The 27,569-nt window shown below is 36.6% G+C and overlaps 2 protein-coding genes across 2 annotated transcripts; one reads left to right on the top strand and one right to left on the bottom strand.

Moving 5' to 3' along the window:
• Positions 1-815: 815 nt before the first annotated feature.
• On the bottom strand, positions 816-20,805 carry LOC116176308 (acetylcholine receptor subunit alpha-like 2). Its single transcript, XM_031494803.1, has 8 exons — positions 20,509-20,805; positions 20,349-20,393; positions 20,189-20,298; positions 19,952-20,132; positions 19,749-19,905; positions 19,137-19,701; positions 18,903-19,086; positions 816-1,271 (listed from the first exon to the last, which is right to left on the bottom strand). Exons 1-8 carry the CDS (start codon positions 20,701-20,703, stop codon positions 1,080-1,082), a joined length of 1,629 nt encoding a protein of 542 aa, XP_031350663.1. The 5' UTR covers positions 20,704-20,805; the 3' UTR covers positions 816-1,079.
• Positions 20,806-23,596: 2,791 nt separating this feature from the next.
• LOC116176157 (protein ALP1-like) lies at positions 23,597-25,756 on the top strand. Its single transcript, XM_031494633.1, has 3 exons — positions 23,597-23,689; positions 23,735-23,981; positions 25,081-25,756. Exons 1-3 carry the CDS (start codon positions 23,674-23,676, stop codon positions 25,754-25,756), a joined length of 939 nt encoding a protein of 312 aa, XP_031350493.1. The 5' UTR covers positions 23,597-23,673.
• The last annotated feature ends 1,813 nt before the right edge of the window (positions 25,757-27,569 follow it).

The raw sequence follows: 27,569 nt of genomic DNA, 5'->3' as shown, positions 1-27,569 counted from the left end.
CCTCAAGCTTCTTTAACAAAGTTTTTTTTTTATTTAATCAGCTTTTTCGACGAGGTATGAAGAAGAGAAACACAAAATCTCAATACTAACGTAACCTAATAGAGGACCGAAGGAGGATTGCTGTATAATTCTTTATGCCATTCTAAAAACAGGACGCGAAGCAGAGGTTGCGTTTCTGGCATTTGAAACACACTTTCCAATCTGTACATTTACACATCTTATGGGAGTTGCAAGGAGCTGCAGTCTATCTTAGAATTTACAGATTTTTTAGGGAATTTGTCCATGAGTATTAGGACACATGTTCTCTCTACTTCCGGTTCGACTGAAAGTTGATCCACACTTCGTTATTTCCTTAGTTTTTAAAAACTTTTATACTCGATAAACTACCTACATTTGATATAAGTGACTATATTTCAATGAACAGTTTTTTATTTATTGGAGGACTCGGAAGTCACAAGACAATATATTCAGAATAACGGAGCGTGAGTCAACATTTAGTAAAAAAAACAGTAAACATATTTTGCCTGAAACAAGAAGTTTGTTATGTTCAATGTTTCATAAATCTACGTTATAGTTTCCCAATCTTTAAACGACTTACTGTAGGTATCTTAGTTTCAATGACAACGCGAATATGCCGATTCCAGAAGTTCTAAATTGCGCAGTTCTGTAGTTCTATTGTATTTAGTAGAACTAAGGGTATGACTTCAAGTTCCGATTGTGCGGGAGGAAAAAAAACCATTGCTAAATTCCGAAAAGGATGAGCACAGACTATTTTGTCTTGTTGGTCTGTTAACACAAAAATACATTAAATATCTACAATATATCTTTAATCGCCCTCCACTTTAGAAATTGTTTGGTTTAATTATTGCACAGTTACTAAGTACATTATCTGAACACATGTTAATTTAAGAATTTTGTTTGTATGATAAGGTTAAAATGTTGATTATCGTTATATTATATTATGTGTTATTACACTTTTTCAGGATTCCACGCGCTCTTAAAAAGCTATAAAAAGGTAAAAGTTTTCAACTATTAGATTATGGTTATAAAAATTTCTGTAACTACAACTTTAAATGTAATCAAAAGTCTAAATCTGGTAGAAACTGTTGCTGGGCGACTGACGATAATTCCATGTCGATTGGTTTCGTATCGTCGTACAGAGCAGGGGCCTCGCACAAGATCGCAAACGTTCCGGCAATCGACGCTATAATAAATATCCACAAGAAGAGCCGGTCCAAGACCATCGCTACGAATCCCCAATCTTGATCTTCCTACAAATAAAAACGATCTTATACTCAGTCAATTTTTTTGAATCATGGATGAGAAATGGCTCATCTCCAAACTGTCGATTTTTGGAAATGTTTTTGAAAATCACGCAAACAAAATACTTCTGGGTCATATTACTAAATTTATTTCCCACTATCGGATGGTTTTCTGCGTCCACATCGACCAACTTATTTTTCCGAATAGTGGCTTTGGTGTTTCTAGTACACTACTACATTGGTTCTCCTCTTATTTGGTTGGCCGCAAACAGTGCGTTCTCATAAACGGTTGCATGTCAAATTTGATCGAAACAAACTCTGGTGTTCCTCAAGGTTCATATCTAGGTCCTACATTATTCGTAACGTTTATTAATGATCTAACGTTTGGACTTCAATCTAACTTCTTATTATATGGTGATGACTTAAACTGTTCTTTACCGAAATTAACTCTATTGCTGACTGTGATCTTATACTCGTACACATCATCGGTCTGATTGTGCTGTAAGAATAGAATGTTTTTAAACGTTAGTAAGTTATTATAAAATTAGTAACATTATTTTGAAAGAAGTCGCTTACATACGAAACCTGGGTGGCTTAAATTTTTCCAACCATATTGAATATGCTGTGAACAAAGTTAACAAAATGCTGGGCTTTATCCTTCGAGTAACAACAAATATTTTGCAAACCTAGCACCTTAAACGCTGCAGTATTCGAATGTCCGCTTCCATTTAGAGTACCTACTGTAGCTTTATTAAGCGGCAGAGCTAATCGATGCAAGCTTTATAGAGGAGCCGATGGTATCCGTCTGTCCGTCCATGAACACGATAACTGTCAAACGCTTGAACCGATCCGGTTCAAACTTTGCACAGTGTATGCCACATGTAACAAGCCTATTGAAAATGGGACAAATCTAATGACCCCGTAGGGTCACATCGATGTGCTCTGCCGTTTTTTTTAGTTCCGCTTTAGGGGTTATTTGGAACTCTTTTTATCGCGTCTATGCAGACAGAATTAAATCGATCCAAAAGCGCTTTCTTAAACTTTCCTTATTTTAAATTGAACCTTAAGCTAACAAAAAGCTGCTGCACTTCAATATGACGACATTGGAACACATTACAGGATCTGAAAGAAATTTCAAATACGTTATTAATTTCTACAATGATAACTCAATCACATCACGTATATTCTTTAGCGTTCCTTTGTACCGGAATGGGACATTTCATTACCGCCGTTTCATCACCAGGATATGTCCTATTGACAAGTTATGAACATTGACTTACAGTGTAATTTCTTCCAATTTGTAGAAAGATGCATATATACCAATAATTTAATATTTCAATATAAATATAATGATAGAACGGACTTGAAGGTCGCAGCGAGTTTGAGGTACCTCAAGTTTCTCGACGGAATCGGGTAGTCCGTAAAAAGTTGAGGTGATAATCGTCTGCTCAAAATTTGATCTGTTCACTCCACCCTCTAAATTTGCAAAAAAAAACCGCTTGAAACGTGCACTGCTGTCGATTTTCAGTTAAATATGGCGCAGAAACGTCCGTTAGGGGTCCCAAACTTTCTAAAATTTCGATCCGCACATGTTGGTAGCCTTTTGTCGCCACGAAAAGGCGTATTTTCCTTAATTTCCTTAAAATCTGACGAACGAGTTAATTTTTGCGAAAACGTAGTTATGTAAAATACTTTCCATTATATTCCACTCGAAACACTTCAATGTAATGGTACAACTTGCTTGAAGGTCACACGGAGTTTTGCGACGGAATCGAGTTCTCCGTGAAAAGTTGAGGTAACATTCATATGCTTAAAATTGGATCTCTTCGCCCTTAAATTTGCAAGAAAACGCCCTTAAAACATGCACCGTTGACGTACGGCATCAGTGGAGCGATTTTTGGTCAATTTTGAGTTAAAAAGGCCACGGAAACATCCACGAGGGGTCCTAAATTTCCTTTTGCCGCCGCGAAAACCAACCGCTCGCCCGAAATTTTGGACCATGTTATACGGTTCCGGTCACAAAACAAAGAGTTCATTCCAGTTCCGAGCGAGCTGAATGCGAGATCGGCATAAATCAACCGCTCGCCCGAAATTCTGGAGCGCTAAACGGTTTCGGCCACAAAATACAGGTCAAGATCGGTATAAACCAGGGTATAAACCAACCGCTCGGCCGAAATTCTGAAGCTGAAGCTATGGTTTCGGTCACGAAACACAAAGTTCATATCAATGCGGAGCGAGCCGAAGGCGAGATGGGTATAAACCAACTGCTCTCCTGAAATTCTGGACCATTTTATAGGGTTCCGGTCACAAAAAACCAGGCAAAAAACAGAATTTATACCAATGCCGAGCAAACCGAAGGCAAGATCGATATACTCGTAAATCAACCGTTCGCCCGAAATTCTGGAGCTCTAAAAGGTTTCGGTCACAAAACAAAGAGTTCATACCAATGCCAAGCGAGCTGAATGCGAGATTGGTATAAATCAACCCGAATCAACCTCTCGCCCGAAATTATGGGACGTTAAACTGTTTCGGCCCCAAAACACAGGGCGAGATCAGGATAAACCAACGGCTCGCACGAAATTCTGGACGGTGTTATACGGTCTCGGACATAAAACAAAGAATTCATGCCAATGCCGAGCGAGGCAAAGTCGAGATCGGTACAAACCAACCGCTCGCCCGAAATCCTGGACCGTGTTATAGCGTTCCGGTCACACAGTTCATACTAATGATGAGCGAACCGAAGGCGAAATCGGCATAAATGAAACAGTTCGCTTGAAATTCTGGAGCATTGCACGGTTCCGGATACTAAACAAAGAGTCTATACCAATGCCGAGCGAGTCGAAAGCGAGCTCGGCATAGCTCGGGCTCACCTGTCTCACAACGAAAACTGCCCGTAGTTTTTCGCACACCAATCGGGGTCTCCCGTAGACTCATCTATCTACGTCAACGGTGGCACTGCAAGAATCAACATCTCTCCCTGTTTACAATCTGTGTTTTATCAGCTTTACCATCTTCGGTCCTTTGTATCTCCCAAAGTACTACAGTAAGTATGTATAGACGAAATTTGTAAAAAATTTAATGTAAATAATTAATGCAAACGTAATAAAAAAAGATATTATTAATAGTTTTCGAGATAAAAGCAGAAAACTGAAAAAGGGACCTTTTCCCCGTCCCCCGACGCTAGCTCGTTCTTCATTCCTCAAAAAAAAACTTTCACTACACGAATTATTGGGTCTGATCGACAATTTTTAGGCTCATTTGCTTTGACCACATTACGAGAATGTTTTATCCGTTCATCCGCCTGTCCGTAGCTGTAGATTTGCTCTGAAAAAAGCAAATATTTTTCGAGATCTACTCAAAAAGCACTCGATCGACCGTTTGAGCACCACTGGTTATTTAATTTGAGGTTCGGCTGACGTTGGTGTTACGAGAGATTTAAAATGCAACGTTTTTCTACTCATACTTTAATTGATATACCTACTTATTAAACATTTGCTAGCATAGAACAACAAACTTAGAATGGCTGCTGGAATATAATGTAAAGGTGGCGCGCCACCTCGTCTTAATATGTTCCCCCTAGCTTTTGTGTGAATGGCACTTATTTTAAATATAAAATTCAATAGGCAAGGCTACATCATTGTATTCAATGGTCATGGAATTTTTCCGGATCTGTAACAATAACATTGGATGTCACTAGCTGAATCCCAAAACGTAAATGAAGCCAGCCAGTGAAATCCATGTTTGCTTGTTAGGGGTCCAGATAAATTCAGTTTAATGCGGATACACCTCAGCAGTCAGTGGCTGGATTATTATTCGTATTCCGCTACAAATTCAGAGTGCAGAGTTTCTTAAGTAACAACTTCAATTAATCTAATCAAGGATGAGTAGGTATATTTAATTTAATATGATTATACAAGATAGAGAATCAACTTCATGGAACTGTACTGTATGACGCTCTCGAGATCGTTATAAAAATATAATATCTAGTAAATTATTACATTTCAATTAGTATTAAGTAGCTGCTAAATATAATGTGGGAAGAGCCAAACGTCTTAAACCTCTTCGTGTTCTGCTTCTAAAAGCACAGTCAGAAAAATGAAGATCACAAACCAACAGTTTCGAGTAGGTAAATCTCTTCCGCGGCCATTAAATCATAGTCGGGGGACTTAATTAACTGCAACCTAAAAATCTCAAGCTTCATTTTTGGGAAATGATGACTTTTTGCAAATCTGTCCTCACAATTTTTCACACAACATTTACGTTTCAACTTGCATGTTGGTAATTAACTGTACCTAATAATGAATCGTAAATATATGTATAAAGCGCAATAAGTAAATTCAACGTTTATAATGGCACTGCTGCTGAACTTATTGTATTTGTACTCAATTGTTCCCCTTTCGGATTACTTTCTAAGTTTGTTTGTTCTGGGAAAGATAGTCATTTCGATACAAATTTTCAGGTTACGACCAATAGAAAAGCAGCATCACGGGATGACGACGCATAATTTATGAAAATCCATAACAGTGATAGAACTAAAATGTATTTGTTTTGGCAGCTGCTGGGCATAGCGAATTGGTGTTTCATTTTCTTATTGAATTGTGTTGCATTATGAATGGCGACGTGAGGCGAATAATCTGTTGTTTGGTAAGCAACTTCCAGTAACGTGAGCTATTGTTTCAATCTCTTTGTAGCATTTGCTTGTTCGAAGTTGACTGACTCAACAAACATGCACTTTTTAAAGTCTTTTAACTATGAACGTTGTAATTATACAAGTTCCATGAGTAGGTGAATTGTACAGGTTATTCTTTAGCGCCACACACTACCTACTTGAATTGATTACAATCAAATAGTATTTAATCTGTGGTATAATTAAATAATTACTGTTTCCTCCCAATTCCGACACAAGCGTATTGATTACTTGCCAAGGCTCGTTTCGTAATTCTCATACTCGTGTCATAGCCATCACTGCTCATTGCATAATATACTATCGTGAAACAGCAATGTTTTTGAAATGTGAAACATTTGGATATAGGTACATAACACATATCTAAAATATTCATGGTGTGACATCTCTGATACGTATTTCAGTATATGTTTCATGTGTATGTGATATTACAAAATAATTATTTTCGATGTGATCGAATTATTTCTGTTTTCTATACGGTCCATGAAACGTTTAGTTTGAAACAGTCATGAATCAATTGCAAAGTTTCATGGACAGTTCGTGTTTAGTAGGAAGCTATTTAAAACAAAATAAAGGCCCGGTTCAAAATATAAAAGGTAAATTTTGGATGGCACACCGCTCATATTTGACATTTCTGGTTTCTACAATTTTACAACCAATATGTTGTTAAATGTTGATAAAAAATAATTAATAATTAACCCATACCTTAACAGCAAGAATGTTTTCTTTAACCTTATCACAACCAATATCACTTTAAAAAATATACACCGTGGGAATTTTCTGTGAATCCCTTGTTATTGAAAAAATAGACAAAGTGGATTTTATTGATGTAAAGTCGATAAGGAAAGATGTTGGCCCATTCAGGGCCACCTAAATTTATAAATTAATTGTAATTCATATTTCGACCAACCTTGCATAATTTATCTAAAGTTCTAAAAATACACAAGGGATACCACTTAAATTTAGGGTCGGTCAAACCGGAAGTTACAAAATTTGATATTCATACCGCTAATTTTGCCAAAGCTACCGGGGTGAGCCTACTTAGCTTGGACCACACATGCTATATACGAGTACCTATATAATATAATGACTGTACGTATTGAACTACTTGACATAACTTAAATACATTGTTTAACATAATAAATGAGATGTTTTAACTTATCACGAAAAACACTCAATTATTCCACTTACGTCTATGTTTTTTAGGAACAGCTAAATATAGTGTGTTCCCGGATGAACTGAACAAGGGGAATGAACAACGTCATTTATTTTAACATTTTCTCGCTTGGTTTATTGTAATGATTCCCATCTCTTTCCGTCTTTGGTTTCCCCTTCAGTTTGATACCCTTTACTATCTTATAATGTTTATGTTAATGTATGTGCACCCGAATAATGAAGGATAGGTACCATGTTGACTTTTCGTTTCTCTTTTATCTCAAAGTGCGTATTTTTCTCATTTCAATTGCTAAGAGAACGATATAGTTTCTCGTTTCAGAATTAGTGGTTATGGGACAAGCAAGAAATTAACAATCAATAACAATTTGTCTCTTCTTCTCCAGGCCATCCGAAAACACACTGTATATTTACAAGGTGTGCTTTAGTTTAACAATATACTGCTCGTGAAACAAATGCATGTAGGTAGTACGTTTTCTCCTCGTTAGAACTGTTTAGGCAAAATTTAGGTGAACCTTGAATGTTGGTGCTTTTGGTCACAGATTATTGTCAGTCAAAGTGGTCTTGGAACGGAATTGTTTTCAGTCAGTAATGGTTCGATCATTGACATCAGTTTAATTCACTCAAAAACAGACTGATCAATTAATCTGGTTGAATCCCGTACTCTAGAGAAGAGGGTAAACACTTGAGTAAAACAAATCAGTGAATGACTGTGGAATGATTAAATACAAAATCATCTCGTGATAACGCTTGGTTTTATCTTTTAACCAAAACACTTACTACTTTTCCCAAAATGACAATGCTATCTTGTATTTACTTTGTCTTACATACGACATGCAAAGTTATGTCCACAGTAAATTTAAGAAGGTTAAGTAATATTAACAAAGGTTTCGCAAACACTTGACTGCTATATTTTAATAAAGCACACACAGCTAATGTAGGTACTTTCCAAATGCAGATTCAATCATTGTCGTAGTCTATCAATGACAGAGACAATGACAGGCTCAGTGGCAATAATTTATACAGTATCGGACAATAATGTGACCTCAAGGAAAAATATAAAACCATTATTTAATGTTGAATACAACAAGGATTCCTTTGGCAGTAAGAATATAGATCAGTCGTAAAGCTGTCACGGAAGCTACCCCACTATTGGGTGTCATTTTGCACTAGTGGCTCGATTGCAAAGAAGTAGATTTTTTATTAAACGGGAAATTACAACGAGAAAACGTATCATAAAATTTGTTAAATAATGCCTCCGACAAGCTCTTACAGTTCCCTATTAAATGTTACCTATTTTACTCCCCTGGTTTACACAAGACCTATCCTTTTTTTATCTGAAAGTTTGCTGTAAAAAACATTCTTTGACTTTGTACTGTCCAGCAAAATAATAACACCGAAGTAACAAATTATTGTAAATTGATAAACAAAATAAAAAAATATTAAGAGTGGTTTAAGGACGCATCTCCTTTTTTTACATTGAATCCCTAAATTTCGAAATGGTCACCTAGCTCTAACAAGATAAATGGTAAGCTACATAAATACCTTTGCACTTCAAACATTGAAATTTACGGAATCCTTTTGATTCCGAAAGAGAAAAATAGATTCGAATGGACAACAATTTCAGGAGGTAAAACACATTAAAAAAAACATTTTGTATTGTTCTCATAAGATCTCTCCTAAAATCGTAGTGATCCAATAGGTAAATATTCAACTCATTACAATGGATCGTAAAGCTGTTGATTGAAATTGACAAAAGAATGTAGAGATATAACTAACCTCTTTTTTACAATTTTTTCTTCAAAGTAGAATATTTTGAATTCTTACGGCTAACTTTATCAAATCATTAAAATGGGGTAGCTATCAGGTGTTTTCAACGGGAATGCATGCTTAAAACCCGCCGACTTGAATATCTTCTGAGCAATGGTTTTTTGGATTGGATTTTTTGACGATTGGTTGGGAATTACAGGATGGCTCTGGAGGCTAATTCTTCTGTTGGTCAGTGCAATTTTGTTCTGCAAAGGACGGTGGCATATACACTTAATTGTATTGTTATTAAAACTTGATTTGATGTTAAGAAAATCTCTTAGGGGGACTTTTATACTACCTTTTTCCTTAGCGGCACAATTACGAACTTGATTTTAGTAACAGTAACAAAAAAAATTTAAGCAAATGAATGCTCTCGTTACACGGAAGTCCATAATATTATTTTTAGAAGCAAACAGATAATGTCTCGTAAATCATGTAAAAAAAGGTAAATACTGAGAGAGAAAACAATGTGGTCAAATAAACCTTAATTTTTTTCCCGAGAACTATAAGTCACGTCAATAAGGAACACTTTGGATAGAGTAGCAGATATTCTTATTTCGATTTTGCAAGTTTTTTCAAAATTCCTTCCTCAAGATGGGCAAGATGGTATTTGGTTTACATAAAAATGCCGAATCTGCAATTAGCTTTTGAAAATTCTAAAAAAATTCTCACTGCACATTGATGTATGGAGGTAGTGATAAATGATGGCTGTTTTTCCCACTCAATCCACTGCACAAGTACAAAGAGCCATGCTTTACCAGAGATTTGAACGCAGGACCTTTGTATTAACAAAATTTTAATTTAATGTACACGTTTCGATAGTAAAACTGTTATCATCAGAGATCAACCAAACGAGAAGAAACTAGTCGAACTAGTTGATGGTCTCCGTCATCGTCATTCACCAGGAAGCTCACTAAACTAAAAAAAAACTTATCTCGATATTTTCAAGCATAGATTTATCGCAACGAGTGTGTTTACAAGTGAATCAAAAATGTGCTCTTTGGAACGAATTTTGAATAATATTTTCATTTTGATTACAATTCACTCATGATAACAGCCTTCCTGGGGAAAAGTGTAGGTAAGTGTTATCAAATTTTGATTGTTGTTCTTTCGTACGCGAGTTTCATTTTTAGGCGGTCCAATGGCCATAAAGGTTCCGGCGTTACCAGCTGTTTTCAGGAACAGTAGAAAAATCAATCACGTTGTAGTTGATTTAAGGAGACCAAGGCATTTATTTTGCGATAATCTTAATAACTTTTGTACCTAGTGTGTTTTTTCTATTTGAAGTATCTTATCACTTGATTGTTTTGGACATATAAGGCAAATGGCTAAATTGCCAATGTGGATACGCGGAACAACGAGACGTTGCCGTTTTACTTCGTTTGTAAATAAATTGTGCTTTAATGTTTAGGCAAATGTTTATTAAGAAATGTGATTTGTTGGAAAGATCATTTTTGAAATTTCATTGTTGCAACTCGTTGCCCTGGGAACGGATGAGTTTAATTATCACTAATAGATAAGAGTTATGAAAATTGCTTATGTGACTGATTGTGCAATTTGTTGCGTCAGTAACTCGGCTAGTCCTAAAGTGAAACACTAGGGGCCGGTTGTACCACGACCGACGGTTCAACTTCGTTCACTTGACTGAAACCTCATTGGGTAGTTTTTGAGTTTTAACAAATAAATATTCTTTATTTAGTCAGTCTATTGAACTGAGGGTGAACTATCGTCATACAACCTACCCTAGTAAGTAGATTAGGGAGGTGCTTTGAGGGTATCGGCGCGGGCGGCCGCATTCTAGATGGAACGCATACTAAACTTTACCATAAAATTATTCAGGCAATTTTACAAATATCGCGATACATTCGCGAAATCGTTTGATAATCCTTGTTATTGCTCCGTATAGCTCCGAAATTGAACTATGAACAGTGCTTTTGGTAATTAATTCACTCTTATACGTTGATTTTATAAGGGTACTTGAAACCAGGGTGAGTTTATTACGTTTACGTTTATTTCCAAGATACGGATGAAATAGACAACTTTGACTTTTATGGCCGTATGCACCGGAAAAATTTAAGCTGAGCTTAGCTTAAGCCTAGCGTAAAATCCATGGCAACTATATTGTCCAAATAATCGTTACCATGGATATTAAGCTACACTTAAACTAAGCTCCGCTTAAATTTGTCGGTGCAAACGGGCATTAAACTTTTTTTCGATGCATACGGCCATTAGGGAAAAACTACCTGTTTTAGATATTTTTACGTACAGTCCCGTTCCCAAAAGCTGACCAAAAGTTGTTATTTTTGAAATGAAACACTCTCTATGTTTAACGTCAATTTTTTGAATATTTTTTCTGATTACACTTTATATTGTTCAAAATTGTAGGCATAAACCAAAAATTAAAAAAATATTTTTGACGGTGCAGTAGGGCATGAATCTATGCGGATTTTCTTTTGTTTATCGTAGCGATGGTAACCAAGACCAATCAATGAAAATCTCTGACGGTAGTAGCAAGTCATTTCAAAATTTTGAAAATTTTGGTACAATTATGTATAATCATATAATAGTATATTATATACCGCGGGACTGAAGTAGTACTTTTAATCCCGAAGGTAAAGTTTATGGCCCGACCGAAGGGAGGGCCATAATTTACCTGAGGGATTAAGACCATTACTTCAGTCGCAAGGTATATACGATATTTTTCGTACTTCCGAAACTGAAACACTTAATATGTATGGAGTTAGAGAACGCGTTCTTTCAAAAAATCGCTGCTTAACAAGTTACCATAGGAACGTTGCGTTGGTACGACAATCCCTATGCTATGGTAACAAAAATAATTTGGAAACTGTCATTGCTAGTGTCATAATTTTGGTGGTGGGTGACAAAAGTGCATTTGATATTGATAAAAAGTAGCCAAAGTAGGTAAAGAATTGATACCACCGAAATCCAAAAAACTATATGAGCAGCAAAATGTGGAACAACCTACTGAAATTGCCTTGTTAGTAATTTCATCCTTCCGGGATTTTCGTCCAAATTTAATCCCGGCGGGACAAAAAGTGACACTTCAGTACTTGTCATAATGGAGTGAAGTTGTCACTTTAGTCTCGGAAGTACGAAAAATACTAATAGGTTGTGATACGCCAACGTAATCAGGAAAAAATCCAAACAATTGACGAGATATACAAGGTGTTACATTTAAAGAATACCAACATTGGGTCAAATCTAACTTTTCTGCTGATTACGCCACTGGATCCTATGTAAACATGTCCAAAGCATGCAGTTTCGCGAAAACCGAAAATCTCTATCTTAAACAGCTGAAATACACTGCGATCTGGGATATTTGTATTGGCTACCCAATATCATGTGAATCTATTATTATGTTTAACTGTGGTTTTTTTTTGTTATATCTGTCAAATATGGTTTTTTTTACATTTCATAAATTTACTTGATAATCATTTTGATTGGCATTCATGGCAACATCAGTCACTGTTACTTCCAATAAATAGAGTGATTTTCAATCCCAATGTATGACTAGTCGATGCTCATGCAGCAAAACCAGCAGAAGTTTATTATCATCAAGTGGAATAATATGCCAAAACAAAACACCAATAGTAACAGCGGAAGCTTCGACCCAAGACCTTATATCAAAACATATACAGAATGTGATACAACGAGTGGTTGGAGCTAACCTAATTAACAGTGAAGGTGTACCTGATTCTCATTGGTGCTCTAAGGAAAAAAAATCATACATCTAAATGGAAAACAATACGATATACCGCAAGGAGCTATAGGAAGACAATTTGTTGACTTATTGGCTCACGAAATATGGAATAATTGATGTGGGGCTGCGTATGTTGAAACAGAGAATGCAAAATTTGGAGGCAGGACACATCGAAGGACTAGTAGCTGATGTCAGTGTTTGAAGTTCTTGAAAACATACATCCTAATCAAGCTGTTCCAGACCCAGATGCATTAGAGTAAAATTTTACCTATTTTAATTGATGTTGATATAACTGGTCGACGTATTGAAAATGTGACTCGGAAATTAAACGGGGGTGCAGGACAAAGTGGAACTAATTCGAACCAATGGAAAGCAATGTTACTTAGATATGGTGCTCATAGCTCTCGAGTATGCGACTCTGTAGATTCTCTAACTCGTCGCTTAGCTAAAGATTATGGAATTGGATAATACAGCGTGTCCCCGGATTGACTTCGCTATACTTGTACTTGATCAAAAATTTTTGAATCTTGTTTTGATGTTTTGGAATTCCGGCCTGCTTGTTCTGAAAAGTCTTTCAAGCATATTTTTACTTCTTAAAATCCAAGATGGCAAGATGACAATTGAGAACAGAATAGTGCCTGAAATAGTGTTATGTCAAATCAAATACTAATTTCATGAAAGTGATCCGGCAAATTTTACATATGGACATACTTTCATATTCTAAACAGCTTTTTTTAATAACAGTTTGCCGTATTATTGACCGATATGCCACTTTACGCTTTACCTCAACAAACAATTATTTTTTTCTGAAACTACTTTAGAAACAACTACTTTCGTCTCTAAATATGGCGAAGAAAATGTGATTTCCTCTCTAGTGAAGAAAGTAAAAAACAATTGCTGCGTTAATCTTAACAATGACATTTAAAATTGAAACATAACCGTATCTAGATTGCTATGTATCAAACTTTATTATTGCATACGATAGTTTTTCAATTTTGATTGTAGTTTCAAAAAAAAATTATGGGTTAAACTTGAGAATAAAGTGTTTTTCAACTCTCGTTCAATTGACAAACTTGCTACGTTCATGTGTCAAACTTGAACTCGAGTTGAAAAACTCCACTTTCTTCTCTAGTTCTAAAAATAACAATTGTTTTCTTCTGGATGATATCCACAAGTAGGCCCTTTTTCAATCAGAAAACTATTTTCGAACATTATTTATAGTTCCTTAACATGCACAATCATATTTTGGATACAATGATTGCGATTTTTGAGGAAACGAATTAGTAATAGTATTCCAATTGTATGTATAAACATTGCTAAAGGATCACCCTGAATTCTACCTTCACAACTCAAAATGAAGAGTTGAAGAGAAATTTTGCACATGTAGTCCACCTAAGCCTGGCATTCCACAAAGCCAATGTTCGACTCAAAATATTAAATGCATTTTTAGCGTATAGCCAATAGCATGATACTATAATAATCAGATATGCTCAACTGGCGAACGAATTTAGAACTTGTTTGCGCATTACGTCATCGGGTGACAAATTTAAATTTTGTTGTCGCTTGTCGCCAATGAATATTAAGAGAGATTTACACAGTAACATTTTTATGAACATTTCCGCGGTTGTAAAGTGCATAACAAATATGGCACAGGAAATGAATTGAATAGGATGTTTAGTTTTTCACCGAGTTCGCACTATGAATGAGTCGATTTCGGGAAGGTCTCTTATCAAAAGTTGATCAGGGATAAAAATGTTTCATCGTTCGTTTTAGTGCACACTTTAGAGGTAGCTTTTATGACTAATTTCTCCAAGATGACCATTCCAAGTATTATTATATATTATATATTATATTATATATTATTATATATTATATTATTATATATTATATATTATATATATTATTATAGTATCATGAGCCAATAGCGATTTTTGATAAACGCATCATTGATACTGGCCGTCAACGAAATATTTCCTGGCAATCGATTTCAAAACAACATGCCCATGAGGCACACCACAAATATAACAGGGCTGCTGATAATATCAGAGCCTCATTCACTTCTCTTATTTGCTCATGTGAAGATACCATGCACATTGGCCCGTATGAATAAAAGTAAGCAAATGCTTATACTTGCAAAATTCAAAGTAAATACTCGTAACTGTCCCTTCATACTGGTCTCTTTAGCATATGGTTTAGCAGCGCTGCACTGCGTCCTGTCCTTCTGCTTAGAAGCGCTGCTAAGTCGCCCAGTGCGAAGGAGCACTTACAAGTATTTACTTTGAATTTTGCAAGTATAAGCATTTCTTATTTTTATTCATACGGCCCAATGAATTCATCAATTTTTAATACAATATGGCAGAGAAATAGGTACACCATACTCTTTCAAGTCTTGTATTGGGGAAAGGTCGCGATTCAGTTCAGTCTGATATGTGCCATCAGCATGAGGATTAGGGGTAGGTACCAAAAATCCTTCGTGCTGTGAATACTGAAGATGGAGCATAAGTTCATTTTGGGCGTTAAGGTAGCGGTTTCAAGTTTTCGATATATTGGCCCATATGAATAAAAATAAGCAAATGCCATGGTGCTTTCACTTAAACACCTTGACTTACCCAACCCTGATTGTGTGAAATTTCTTGGAGTGTACTTGGATCCCAAATTATCGTTCGATTCTCACATCAACTATATTTCCGCCAAACTGAACACAAATATATTTGTGCTACGTAAACTGGCTAACAACGTATCACAGACAGTATTGTTAACCGCCTACCATGCACTGTGTCATAGCCTACTGTCCTACGCCATACTGTCTTGGGGAAACTGCTCGCAAGCGAAGTATGTCTTCAAGCTACAGCGTCGTGCGGTCAGGATCGTCGCCAATGTGAGATATCGGGACTGCCGAAATACCTTCAAGACATTAAACATTCTAACATTACCGTGTGTGTATATTTTAGCAGGTTTATGCCATGCTAAGTCGAACGCGCATACTTTTATAACGCAACGTGATGTTCATAGGACAGAAAACTTTTTTACGTGTACCCTTCTGCAGGTTGACTAAATCCCAAAATGGTCCCCATATTACTATTTACAAACTGTTTAACTGTTTACCTGACAAAATCAAGCAAAGTGATTTTATATCATACAAAGACAAACTAAGAAAGTTCTTAATTGCAAATGCTTTTTACTCTGTTCAGGAATTTATTAATTACAGTAAGGATAACCTGTCATAATTATTAGTTATACATATTTCATATACAGATTCGATTTATGACGATTGTAAGTAGATGTACAATGCATGAAATATATTATTATTATTATTATTATTATTGTCGGTGTTTCTTGTGAGAACTCAGGTCTAGCCTGGTTAACTAATCGCACGGATTAATATCAAGTAACGATTAGTGTCTGTGTCTGTGTCTGGTGAAGTTATGTAGGGTTCTAAAGAAAAATAAAAAATAAAATAAATATTCACACACTCACATTGGAAATCTAGAGATAGTATGTAATTCAATACTTACAACAAAAATATCATTATAATAATTCCTGTAATTTTATTAAATAGAGTTTATTGTGTAAGTGTTTCTTTGGCTTTGCGTTTGGGTTGAATACGAGTGGGTTGTGATAACGTGGTGTGTTTATGTGAAGAAGGAGATTTGTGTTTTTTAACTGTGCTAGGACGTGTAACTTTATTCGGTGGACCTGTCTTTGTGGTACATGTTGCCTTACTTGTATTTATGGTGTTTCTTTGTTCTTGAGGTTGTATTTGTGTGGTTGCTTGGGTTTTTTGGTGGAGATATTACAGTATGTTGTGAGCATGTAGTTCTGTTAAGGTTTTCGCGTTTCGGTTGAATCCGAGTTGGTTGTGATAATGTGGTGTGTTTCTGTGAAGAAGGAGTTTTGTGTTTTTTATTTGTGCTAGGACGTGTAACTTTATTGGGTGGACCTGTCTTTGTAGTGCAAGTTGCGTTACTTGTATTTGTGGTGTTTCTTTGTTCTTGAGGTTGTATTTGTGGTTGCTTGGGTTTTTGGTGGAGAATAGTATTTTGTGAGCAGTAGTTGCTGTCAAGGTTTTTGCGTTTGGTTGAATACGAGTGGGTTGTGATAACGTATTATTATTATGGTCGGTGTTTCTTGTGAGAACTCAGGTCTAGCCTGGTTAACTAATCGCACGGATTAAAATCAAGTAACGATTAGTGTCTGTGTCTGTGTCTGTGTCTGTTGAAGTTATGTAGGGTTTTAAAAAAAAAAAAAAAAAAAAAAAAAAAAAAATTATTATTATTACTAATCTGTTTAGCAGCGCTGTACTGCGTCCTGTCCTGCTGCTCAGCATCGCTGCTAAGTCGCCCAGTGCGAAGGAGCACTTACGAGTATTTACTTTGAATTTTGCAAGTATAAGCAATTTGCTTACTTTTATTCATACGGGCCATTGTTATTGAAGAAGAAATCTTAAGTCTTAGTTTGATAGTTTCACTTGTAGTAGTGTTTCTCACTTAATTACATCTTGTTATTGTGAAATCAAAAGTGTATGTAATTTCACGCAAGTTGTCTGTTTATTCGAACCCTTCATTAATATCAACCAAAGAAGTTTCATGTTCAAGTCACGATTAGCTTTATTGGATTCTTGTCCAAAGTTCATTTTGAGTGTTAGTCCAAATTTTGTTAAAGTTCGTTTGGAATATGAGGAATTTGAACTTGCCCACTGTCTCCTGGGAGTTAAAAAAATAATTGAGGTCAAAATTGAATCATTCTTCTATGCCGGGGTGAGTATTTGTACTGGGAACAAGTTAAAATTGAAGAGCCAACTAGGTTTGCAGTGATTTAGAATAATTAATTTTGCTATAGAATGTAATACCTATTAAAACTCCTTGAAGACGTGCGCGTCTATTAAACGTGTTTAGATAATAAAATCCCTAACAGAAGATGTTATCAAATTTTATTTTCATGCACATTTGTAAAATTTCAATTGAGATCCCTCATTTGTGTTAATTACTTTTCACAATAGATAACAAAAATGGGATCATTTTCATCTCGTTTTTATATTGTATTGTTTGGAAACTCACCTTTAAAGATATTTTGGGCTTCAAGTTTTGAGATATCCTACTTAGGAATGCTTCAGATATTGAACTTTGATATTTTCTCGTACTTTATAAATTGGTAATTGGTAATAAGAATTATACTTACACATTGTAACTGTGAAGTGTAGAACTATCGCAATAAATCTAAACAAATGTTTTCGACAAAAATCCTCGATCACATAAATTTTTACCTTAAATGAGACATATTTTACTGTAAGGATCGCCTTTTGTTTTTGAGATATAACTTAAGCGATATTTAAATGCTCAATTTAGAAAGAGCTTGAAATTCTAAGGCCAAATACACGCTAAAAAGTATTATACTGAATTTTTAAATATTTTCGAATATTCGAGATAATTGCTCCTTTAAAAGTTTTAAAACCTTACTTATAAATTATAATAATTATCGGTTACGTCATACCACAAAAACAAAAGATTATCATTCAGTGACAATTACAGTAAAATATGTCTCATTTAAGAAAAAAATATGTTCCAAGATTTTTTCAAAAACGTTTACTAATGGATTTATGGTGATAGACTTTACGCACTGGCAAACGTACTATTTTGTAGGAAATGAAATTGATTTTTGTTTCATAATTCATAGTCGTACGTATAGTTTATATAAAAACGCAGTAGGTACGTATAAATTAATTAATCTAAAATGTCAGTAGGACAATTACTGAAAATTCAAAAGGCACATTTGATGACAATTTCAAAAAGTATAATTTTTGCTTGGTCTAGGCACTGGAATAGCGGGGAAACTGATTACTTCTGACTAATTAATCAAGTCATTAATTCTCAATCCCTTGAGTAACAATGCGCTCGGCCTCACACACACCTAACGGCTACATTAATAGGCACTTAGTTACGAAGTAGCTTCTCATAAATTTCCTAGTGGTATAGGTACTGCAAAATGCCAATTACTGATCTAAGTAAAATAACTAAAAACAACAGGAGTTTTGTGGCATTTACCCTAAAACCCTCTCCACAACGATTGCTTCAAAGTGGCTTTTTAATTAAAAATTTTACCCTTGTTGTACAAAGTCGTAACACTCCAGTTTCATATCACCCTTGACATCTAGATACCGCCCGAATTGTTACTTAAAGAATTTACGGGCTGATCATGCCTCAGTGGTGGCGTCGTGAAAAATACCTACTCATAAAATGAAAATAAAGTTTCGTACCGCATTAAACTGATCCTGCCTTTGGATGTGATGCTGAATAAACATAACGTTATGAATGGCCTTTTCCAATTCGAATGGGTACTTTTTACGATTCCCGCAATCGTTATCATCTATTCCAGAGAATACTGACGATAACCCGTTATAGACCAGGCGACCTCCAAACGATGCACCAAATCCTCGCAATCTGAAAGATCTAACATTAGAATCGTGTTTTTTACTAGGGTTGGAGCTTACCGATTTGTCGCGGTTGTTGTGTAAAGCCCGTTGCACCCGCTTGCGCGATGTCTTGAAGCGGTTGACGAAGAGGAGGTGGAGGATGAATCGGTTGAAGGCATCGTGTCGATTTCCCTTTTGCGCAATAATCTCGATGATGAAAATTTATTTGCGGCTAATTCGGTCAGTAAGTCCTTGGGAACTCTCATCAGTAAAAGCTTGGGTACACTCTTGATAAAAAATGATCTGACCCACGGGGCCATTTTGTGCGTGCTCGGCTTTCGATAGTGCACGTTTAAAATTACAATTGTAATCACAACGGACAAACCGACTAAGACCATTGTGAAAAGAATGTACTTTCCGAGCAGTGGCAGCGCTAGTGATGTTGATGGTATGATCTCAGAAATTAGTAAGAAAAACATAGTTTGGGATAGTAAAATATTGATACATAAGGCTATTTTTTCACCCGAATCGGCGGGAAGGTAGAATACCAACACTGAGAGGTAGGATATGCCAACGCATGGCACGATGAGATTGACAGTGTAAAATAGTGTCTTTCGCCTGAGAGTAATATTGAAGAAGATATCTGAAATGTGTCGAGTTAGAATGAGTGAAAGGCGCATTGAAGCTTACCCGGATAGGGCTCGGCACAGCAAGGATAGTACTTTTCATGTCTTTCGGCGGGGACGCCTAATATATCCCACTCGACACTAGGATAGTACTCTCGAAGGTCAATACCAACATCCACCTTATCTTCCCCTATTTTTTGATTAATGTGCTTCAGGTCGATCTAAAGTGATGTTTGAGGTAATAGTGCAATTGCTACAAGTTGGTACCTGATTCCCGTCGTAGGTCCATGAACCAAACTTCATAAAGCAGGTTTGCTGATCGAATGGGAAGTACCTCACGTCGATTTCACAAGAAGACTTGAAGATTGCAGGAGGCGTCCATAACACCTTTCCAGTGTGACGTAACACTGCTTTTGTCATCGTTGTCACAACATACTCTCCATCCGCGCTAAATCAACAAATATTTCAACACACATAAGAAAATTGCCCTGAAGCAAGACGTACTTGTTATAGAGAACAATATCTGGCAGCCAGATGTGTTCCGACGGAACGTAGAGCTCCGTGACTCCTCCATATTCCGCTGGATCCCACATAAACTTGTGATCCTCCCATTCCTAATTTGCATCAAATGTATTTCAAGAAAGTTTCACTTAGGCATACGTACATGCTCCAACCAAACATTCGTTGTCAAAATCTGATCCTTTAGATTCTAAAAGAGATCAAAGTTTGTATGAATTATTTATTACAGCAACAAGTTGCTTGAATAACTAAGTTAACAAAATTCCCAAAATGTATAAATTGAATTTTAATCAAAACCCTCCTACCAGTTCAATTAGTTGCGACAATCTCAATCCAAGTTTAACGAGAACAGTATCTGTATTGTTACTAACGGGCCTGATTAGCCTGTTGTAGTTACTTAATAAATCATCGTAAAGTCTTTTAGCGTCGGGATTTGAAATCGAAATTGTGACACATATATAAACTAACACCAACAGTAACAATAATTTTTCGTAAGACATAAGTAATACACTAATTAGATTTGTTGTTTACTATAGCGTCCCTTGATTAACTTAACTGTGGTCTGCGAAACTTCGCGTAAAGCTGGACGGTTCATGGGTAACTGGACCAATTCAGCAGCCTGGAGATCAATACAAGAGGCGCATGACTGCTGACAAGGGGTTTTACCCTGAGGAGTTAAATACTATATCATCTTTTTTGCACTTTATTACTGCCTTGTGTAGCTTCCGATTAAACTGATTGTAGCACTCGCTCATACTGTCCATTGTAATTATTCTAACGGTTGACAAATATAACTAATTATATTTTTGTACGCTTATATATCGGCACGTCACTAAAAAGCGCAATGTGACGTCAACTCATTCATCAATGTCACAAATTCATTAAATTCTTATGAATTGTAGGTAAGTTAATTATGATGAAGTATCTTGCAAACCATGAAAACCGATAAATTAAGAAGGAAGAAGAAAATATGACTGAAAGTTACTTTACCTTTAAGGCTTTTTAATTAATTTTTCGCCAATTTCAATTTACCCGGATTTCTTATAAAATATTTAAAAACGTTGCGGTACATTTCATTACTATATAATGCTGAACATACATTACAAAGATTTAAATTAAATATAAATGCAAAACGCGCAGGTTAGTATATTTGTTTAAAAACTTCAAATGTGGATCCAGGTTCGTAGAGTTAAGGTGTCGACGTGATTAATAATATTTTCTCGAAATCGTCATAGAACCTTCATTTTCATGCCTACTTTATGTCAGGAAAGTTTAGTTCCCATGACAGTAGCAGTAACACTTTACCTGACTACTTTTCTTGCCACCTGTCACGTTACTAGACTCCTTTTTCTGCCGCCTCGTAAGTCACATTAGTAATGTCATCATTGACACATTGATATTAATCAAAAGTTACATATGAAAAAGGTGTAATACAAAAGTCCTCGGAAAATAAATAATTTTCCTGAGATGTGTGTAAATAACTATTAAACGTTTCATAGTTCTGGAAGCATAGAATGGCCATACAAGTTACTTTTGTTAATTTACAAATTTAGCTATAATTTTACACATCTCTATGGGAATTTGGAAGATTTACTAATCATATTTCCCAGGGAATGTGCAGATCTATCTGGGAATCACAGATCTCTTCGGGAATTTACAGATCTATCTAGGAAGATACCGATATATCTAGGAATTGATTATCGCCCATTATAGTTAATTCAGTATTGTACTGTAATGAAATGAAAATAAGGATATTCCAATTGCAAACGATAAGGGTGAAGTGCGCGAGATTCTGAAGGAATATGCAGCGATTTTGGCGAAACTACAGAAGAGGCGGAAAATGGGTCCGAAATAGACGCAAAAAAATGTGGTGAGGAGAAGCCTGATCATGATTCAAATTCGAATAGTTCGGATGAGGATTCTAATGACGATTTCAATTCACTTCTCTTATCGCCCAATGCGCCAAAGGATAGAAAAAAAACCCCGAGTGGCTTAATAATTACAGCACAATCAACTTTGCTGAAGTGTTTCTGATAGAAGATGAGCAACGATTTTTACCGAAGCTGTTGAATGTGAGGATAGCAGTTAGGTAGATCGATCTCAAAACTAGATGCATGTAGATTTGACCGAACTCTCTCTGGGAAAGCTGGTGCCCATAATCAATAAATGGGCAGATAAGTTGAACCGAAACCCAAATAAAAATAAAATAAAAATAGGTAGTACCTATTAACAAATATCGCGCGAAACATCGTTAGGGGATGCGCTGGACGGCTTGGCATTGATTATACTGACACTTTCACTCCAGTTGCAGTTTGAAATCCGCTCGATTTCGAACATTGTTGTCCATTGCATCGTCAATGTGAAACGGCGCCCTTGTTTGGTGATTTAGTACAAATCTTCATGAAGCAGCCCAAGAGGTATAAAGATCAACAAGATCACAAATCGTGCGCCCCAAGTCAAAGAACTATTTTTCGCATCGATATCAAAGAAAGGAAAGCGTTAAAGAATAAAGATCAGTTATTTATGCCAACTGTAGGTTACCCACCAAAACTAAAAAAAAAACTACTAGGTGTTCAAGAGCTTCCAAGAACATTCATGAGTCTTTTACCAACTGTAATAGTAGTACTAACCAAACTTTCTTTATTATACAGACATCCAGCTGAACCATAGGATTTGCATTTACGCCGATAGTTTTTATTTCGAGGTTTTCGTGGCTCTAACATTTCAGCTGAAAGATGGAAAAGGACAGAGCTTGGTGGTCAGCTAAATCTGTCTCCCGTACGACTCAGAAGAGGCTCCACCCACGAGAGAGCTGGCTGGTGGAATACAGTGTGGGCATAATGATCCATCTCGGTCATGTTTTTTTCCAATGTATTAATAAGCTCATTGGTTTAATTAATCGAATTAGTAGATTTTGCTATGCTTACAATCATGCTGCCACATTTGTGTCCATCATGATAAATTCATCACCTTGGTTTCCAGTTTAATTTCTACCAATCCGGTGTATTTGGCCAACTACCAGTAAAACATAACACACCGTACGACCACACTGTCTCTTTAAAGTCAGTCGGAACGGTTGGGTGGGCTACCTTTGCTCTGTTGGAAAGCGGGAATAGGTGGAATAGACACTAGACAGCCACATTAGTACGCGAGGCAATAACAGAGGACAGCTGTAAACTGTGGAACCTTACGAGGAACGAAGAGAACATCTTGGCGAAACTTAGACCTTAAAAAGGTTCGTAAGGAAGTTCGCAGTCTCTTTAATAGAGCCATGCAAACTAAGGGTAAGAACATGCCGAAGATGCTCTACTGCGATACCTCGCTACCTTGCACCTTCACTGCGATACCTCGATGTTTAACATGGATGTTGGGTGTTCATACCCGTTCACCATCGCGGTCGATACAGCGATGTAATCTCCCACTCCATTTTTCGAGATTTTCATTTATTTGTTAACGGTTCCCACGAAACAATGTTCTCTAGTGACAGTAAGTGTGAATTTATGTCATCAGCGGTAAAGTGGTGGATTTTAGGCAGCTTATCAAACCGGAGGTACAGTGCACACCCGGTGAATGAAAAGAGGCAAGAGCTTGGGGAATATCACCATCTTTTCCAAGAACTGAAGAAAGACGAAGAAAAACTTTACAGTTACACGAGAATGTCAATTGAAACATTTAATTATATACTCAATAAAATTGAGTCTGAACTGGATGTCTTGGAATATAACAACTTACATACCAATCCAATTCTGGCTGAGGAAAGACTGGTGCTGACTTTAAGGTAAGTTGAACTTTATCAAATAACGTCCTTTTGCAATTTAGTACATGAAACAACAATCAAAGTATGCGTAGGTATTTATTACAAAATAACTGTATTGAAACTAAACAAATACAAAAATACTAAACTTAAAAAAAATACTTAAAAAAGGATTAAAGTTCCAAGATTGTATAATCTGTTGTATAAGTATCAGATTCCTGTTGAATTATTGTTTCTTCCTGAGTAATTTGATTATGTCGCGAAGTAGACGTTTGTACGGTAGTAGAAGGTTTTGCATTTGACACTTTTGGATTTTCCGTTTCTGGAAATGCAAGTTCGAAGAGTGTCTTCTGCACCTTCATTCGAAAAATGAATTTATCTTTATCAGTCAGTTTTTTCACAGTTGGTAATAGTGAATCAAAAAAACCAATATCTTCGTCATTAACGTTTTGAATTTTTCTTTTTTTTGCCAACTCTAGTTTCTGTGTTTCTAGAGACAGCAATTCTTTTCCAATTATAGCTTGTGCTGTTAATCGTTTTCTGTATCCAGCTCTTGAGACTGACTGAGGCTCACTGGATAAAGATGTCGGCGTTTGAAGAAAGGGCTGTCGATCAGAAGTAGACTCCAGACCGTGTGAACTGAATACACTATCCACACTCTCCTGACGGATATCTCGCTCCTCATCGACATCGTCACTGTCACTGACCTCTTCAGTATTTTCAGTATTTTGAGTATTTTCAGTTTCTTCAGTATTTTCAGGCCGTGTTAAATTTCCCGATGAATTCCGGGGGGTAAATTGATCTTTTAAAAATTGTAATTTTTGGAAGAACGGCCATTGACTTGCAGCTTCCTCCGGTGCTCCATCACCAGACCTTCCCTGGTACTTTTTAAATTGTTTACCGAACTCCTGTCTAAGGTTTTTCCACCGAGATTTTACCTCCGTAACTGTAACAATTTAATAAATTAACAAAATTCGTAGAAATTGGAAATGTGAACATAAAAATATAATAAATAAAACTAAAAGTAAGTATAATAAAACTAACTTAAGATTTATCGAACGAACTTTATCTCATTGTAAAAATTTGAAATTGTTTATAACACTTCGTTTTGATTAATTTGCAGGTATCTCGCTACGGGAAGCAGCTTCAGAACATTGGCTTTTTCTTTTAGAATGGGAGCTTCTACCGTTAGCAAAATCGTTTACCAAGTATGCAACATTCTTTGGACAACACTACAACCTATTCACATGAGAGCACCTACAACGTCGTACTTTTTATGTGCTGCAGAGGAGTTTGAAAGACTGTGGGATTTTCCCAATTGCATTGGTTCTTTGGATGGGAAACATGTCAGAATAAAGTGCCCAGCTCACTCCGGCTCGATGTTCTACAACTACAAATCGTATTTTTCAATAGTTTTGCAAGGATTAGTTGACGGTCACTATAGGTTCATATCTATCGACGTAGGAGGTTACGGAAAGCAGAGTGATGGAGGTACCTTCAGTGCATCTACCTTATCGAAACTGTTGGAAAATAATAAATTGGGAATACCATCGCACAGGAAACTCCCCAGTAGTGACTATACTCTACCATATGTGTTCATCGCCGATGAAGCCTACCCTTTGAAGGAAAATCTAATGAAACCTTATTCAGGTACCTCACTGACAGCAACGCAGGAAAATTTTAACAAGCGATTGTCACGGGCTCGCAAAACGGCAAAACTGTCGAATGTGCATTTGGCGTTATTTTTTCAAAATGGCGATTGTTGTCGGGGGTTATTGAAATCAAAGAAACAGCAGTAGATACTGTGATCAAGACGATATGCATTCTTCACAACACAATAATTGATAAGGAGGGCCATCACAGTTTCAATGGCATGGACGTCCCACAAATTCCTTCCCAGTGTATGCTCCGACGTAATAGAGCAAACAATCCTTCAACGCGGAACGCGAAAACAGTACGAGATACATTCGCTGAATATTTTTCCCTTAATGCTTAATAACTGATTACTAATAAATAATGATAATTATAATTTGTATTCATTATACTCTTTTTTAATATAATAGAATTAACTTAAGACCTACATCTTCTTTTTAGAATAAATAAATAAATAAATAATTACATAAGTAAAACTTACCGGTCATCTCGAGTTCAGCTCCAATCTTCTTCCATTCCTTGGCCAGAGTATACCTATTATGGTGTTGCTTGTGCCGCTTATCCCACAACGGAGGAACATTAAAAACTAATTCAATTAAATTGTGCTTTTTAACATCCATTTCTTAAGCAAAGTACCTACAAATAGTAAACACGCCAAAACACTACACCGAAGTAACGCGTGTATACGCTACCGCTTGAGGTGGCGTAAGCTAATTCAACCAATCAGAGCCGAGTCCACATCGCTACATCGATGTAGACCGCAAGGAAAAACAAACTATTTTGTTTCTCCGCAGGCATCGCGCAAAACCTCCATGTAGACCGCGAGGTATCGCAGTAAAGCATCTTTCGGTATGAACACCAACGTTCTAAAATATAGGTTTGATTTGACATCCATGTATCGTTGTAAGCGGCGATGGTGCAAGGTAGCGAGGTATCGCAGTAGAGCATCTTCGGCATGTTCTTACCCTAAGCTACCTGCAGACTGGGAAGATCTCAAGATCGCTCAGCGCGGGTACGAGCACCATATTCGAACAAGTAAACGAGGATTATAGACGGGTCTTTCGAAAGTTCAAAAATTTCGTAAGATCTTTTTGAAAGACTCGGGGCAAAAAGTAAGGCCTACGTCTGACGCAGGTGGAGCTATAACATGTCTGCTGGAAACTATGAAACTTCGGAACTACCAGAAGGAGCTACCGGGGTCCACGGAGGACCGTTTGACTGGAAAGTAGCTGACCGGGTATTAGTTACAGAGAGATATTTGGGATGAGCGGTCAACAGGTTCAACCCATTTAAGATTGCAGGACCAAGGTGGATATATTTACTGACTCTTCTACAGAAAGGCATGGAACCGTTGCTCTTGCATTTGTTACACCTTTTTTGGACCTCCCCGGCTTTAGGGTATATCTCTGAGAGCTATAGAAAGGTAATAATTTCCTATCTAAGCCGGATCGTGTCAAACCCGACACGGAAAGGGTTACCAGGCCAATCAGCCTATTATCGTTTGCTCTAAAAGCGGTAGAGAATCTGATGGATGCCATACATAAGAGATAAGATACTGGTCCTCAAACACCACTACACCCATCCTACGGAGACTGATCGTCACAGTCTCGTGTGCTGGGTGAAAAGGTAATGTCTGTCCCGGGAGGGGGGTGCCCTGGGAGCATTTACAGATATATAAGGTACGTCTAACAACACCACCTTTAGGGAATGCAATCCCGCAGCAAAATCTCAATCCCGGTATTTGAGGGATTGTTAGATGTTAATCCCCTGGGATCACGGTATTTGCGGGATCCCGCAAAACTTTGAATGAATTGGCAACTAAGCAATTCTGTGCGGTTAACTTCTATATTAAAATAAATCGCTAATTATGATAATATTTAACAAAAAAGTACCTTCAGCCTAACTAAAGAACTCAAAAAACCCTCACCTGTAAAGCACAAAAAGGTGAACTTTTAAAGT

This window comes from Photinus pyralis, unplaced genomic scaffold (genome assembly GCF_008802855.1).
Source record: "Photinus pyralis isolate 1611_PpyrPB1 unplaced genomic scaffold, Ppyr1.3 Ppyr1.4_LG7, whole genome shotgun sequence".
Classification (NCBI taxonomy): Eukaryota; Metazoa; Arthropoda; class Insecta; order Coleoptera; family Lampyridae; genus Photinus; species Photinus pyralis.
Note: the sequence above shows the minus strand (reverse complement) of the source record. Positions and strands in the feature narration are given on the sequence as shown.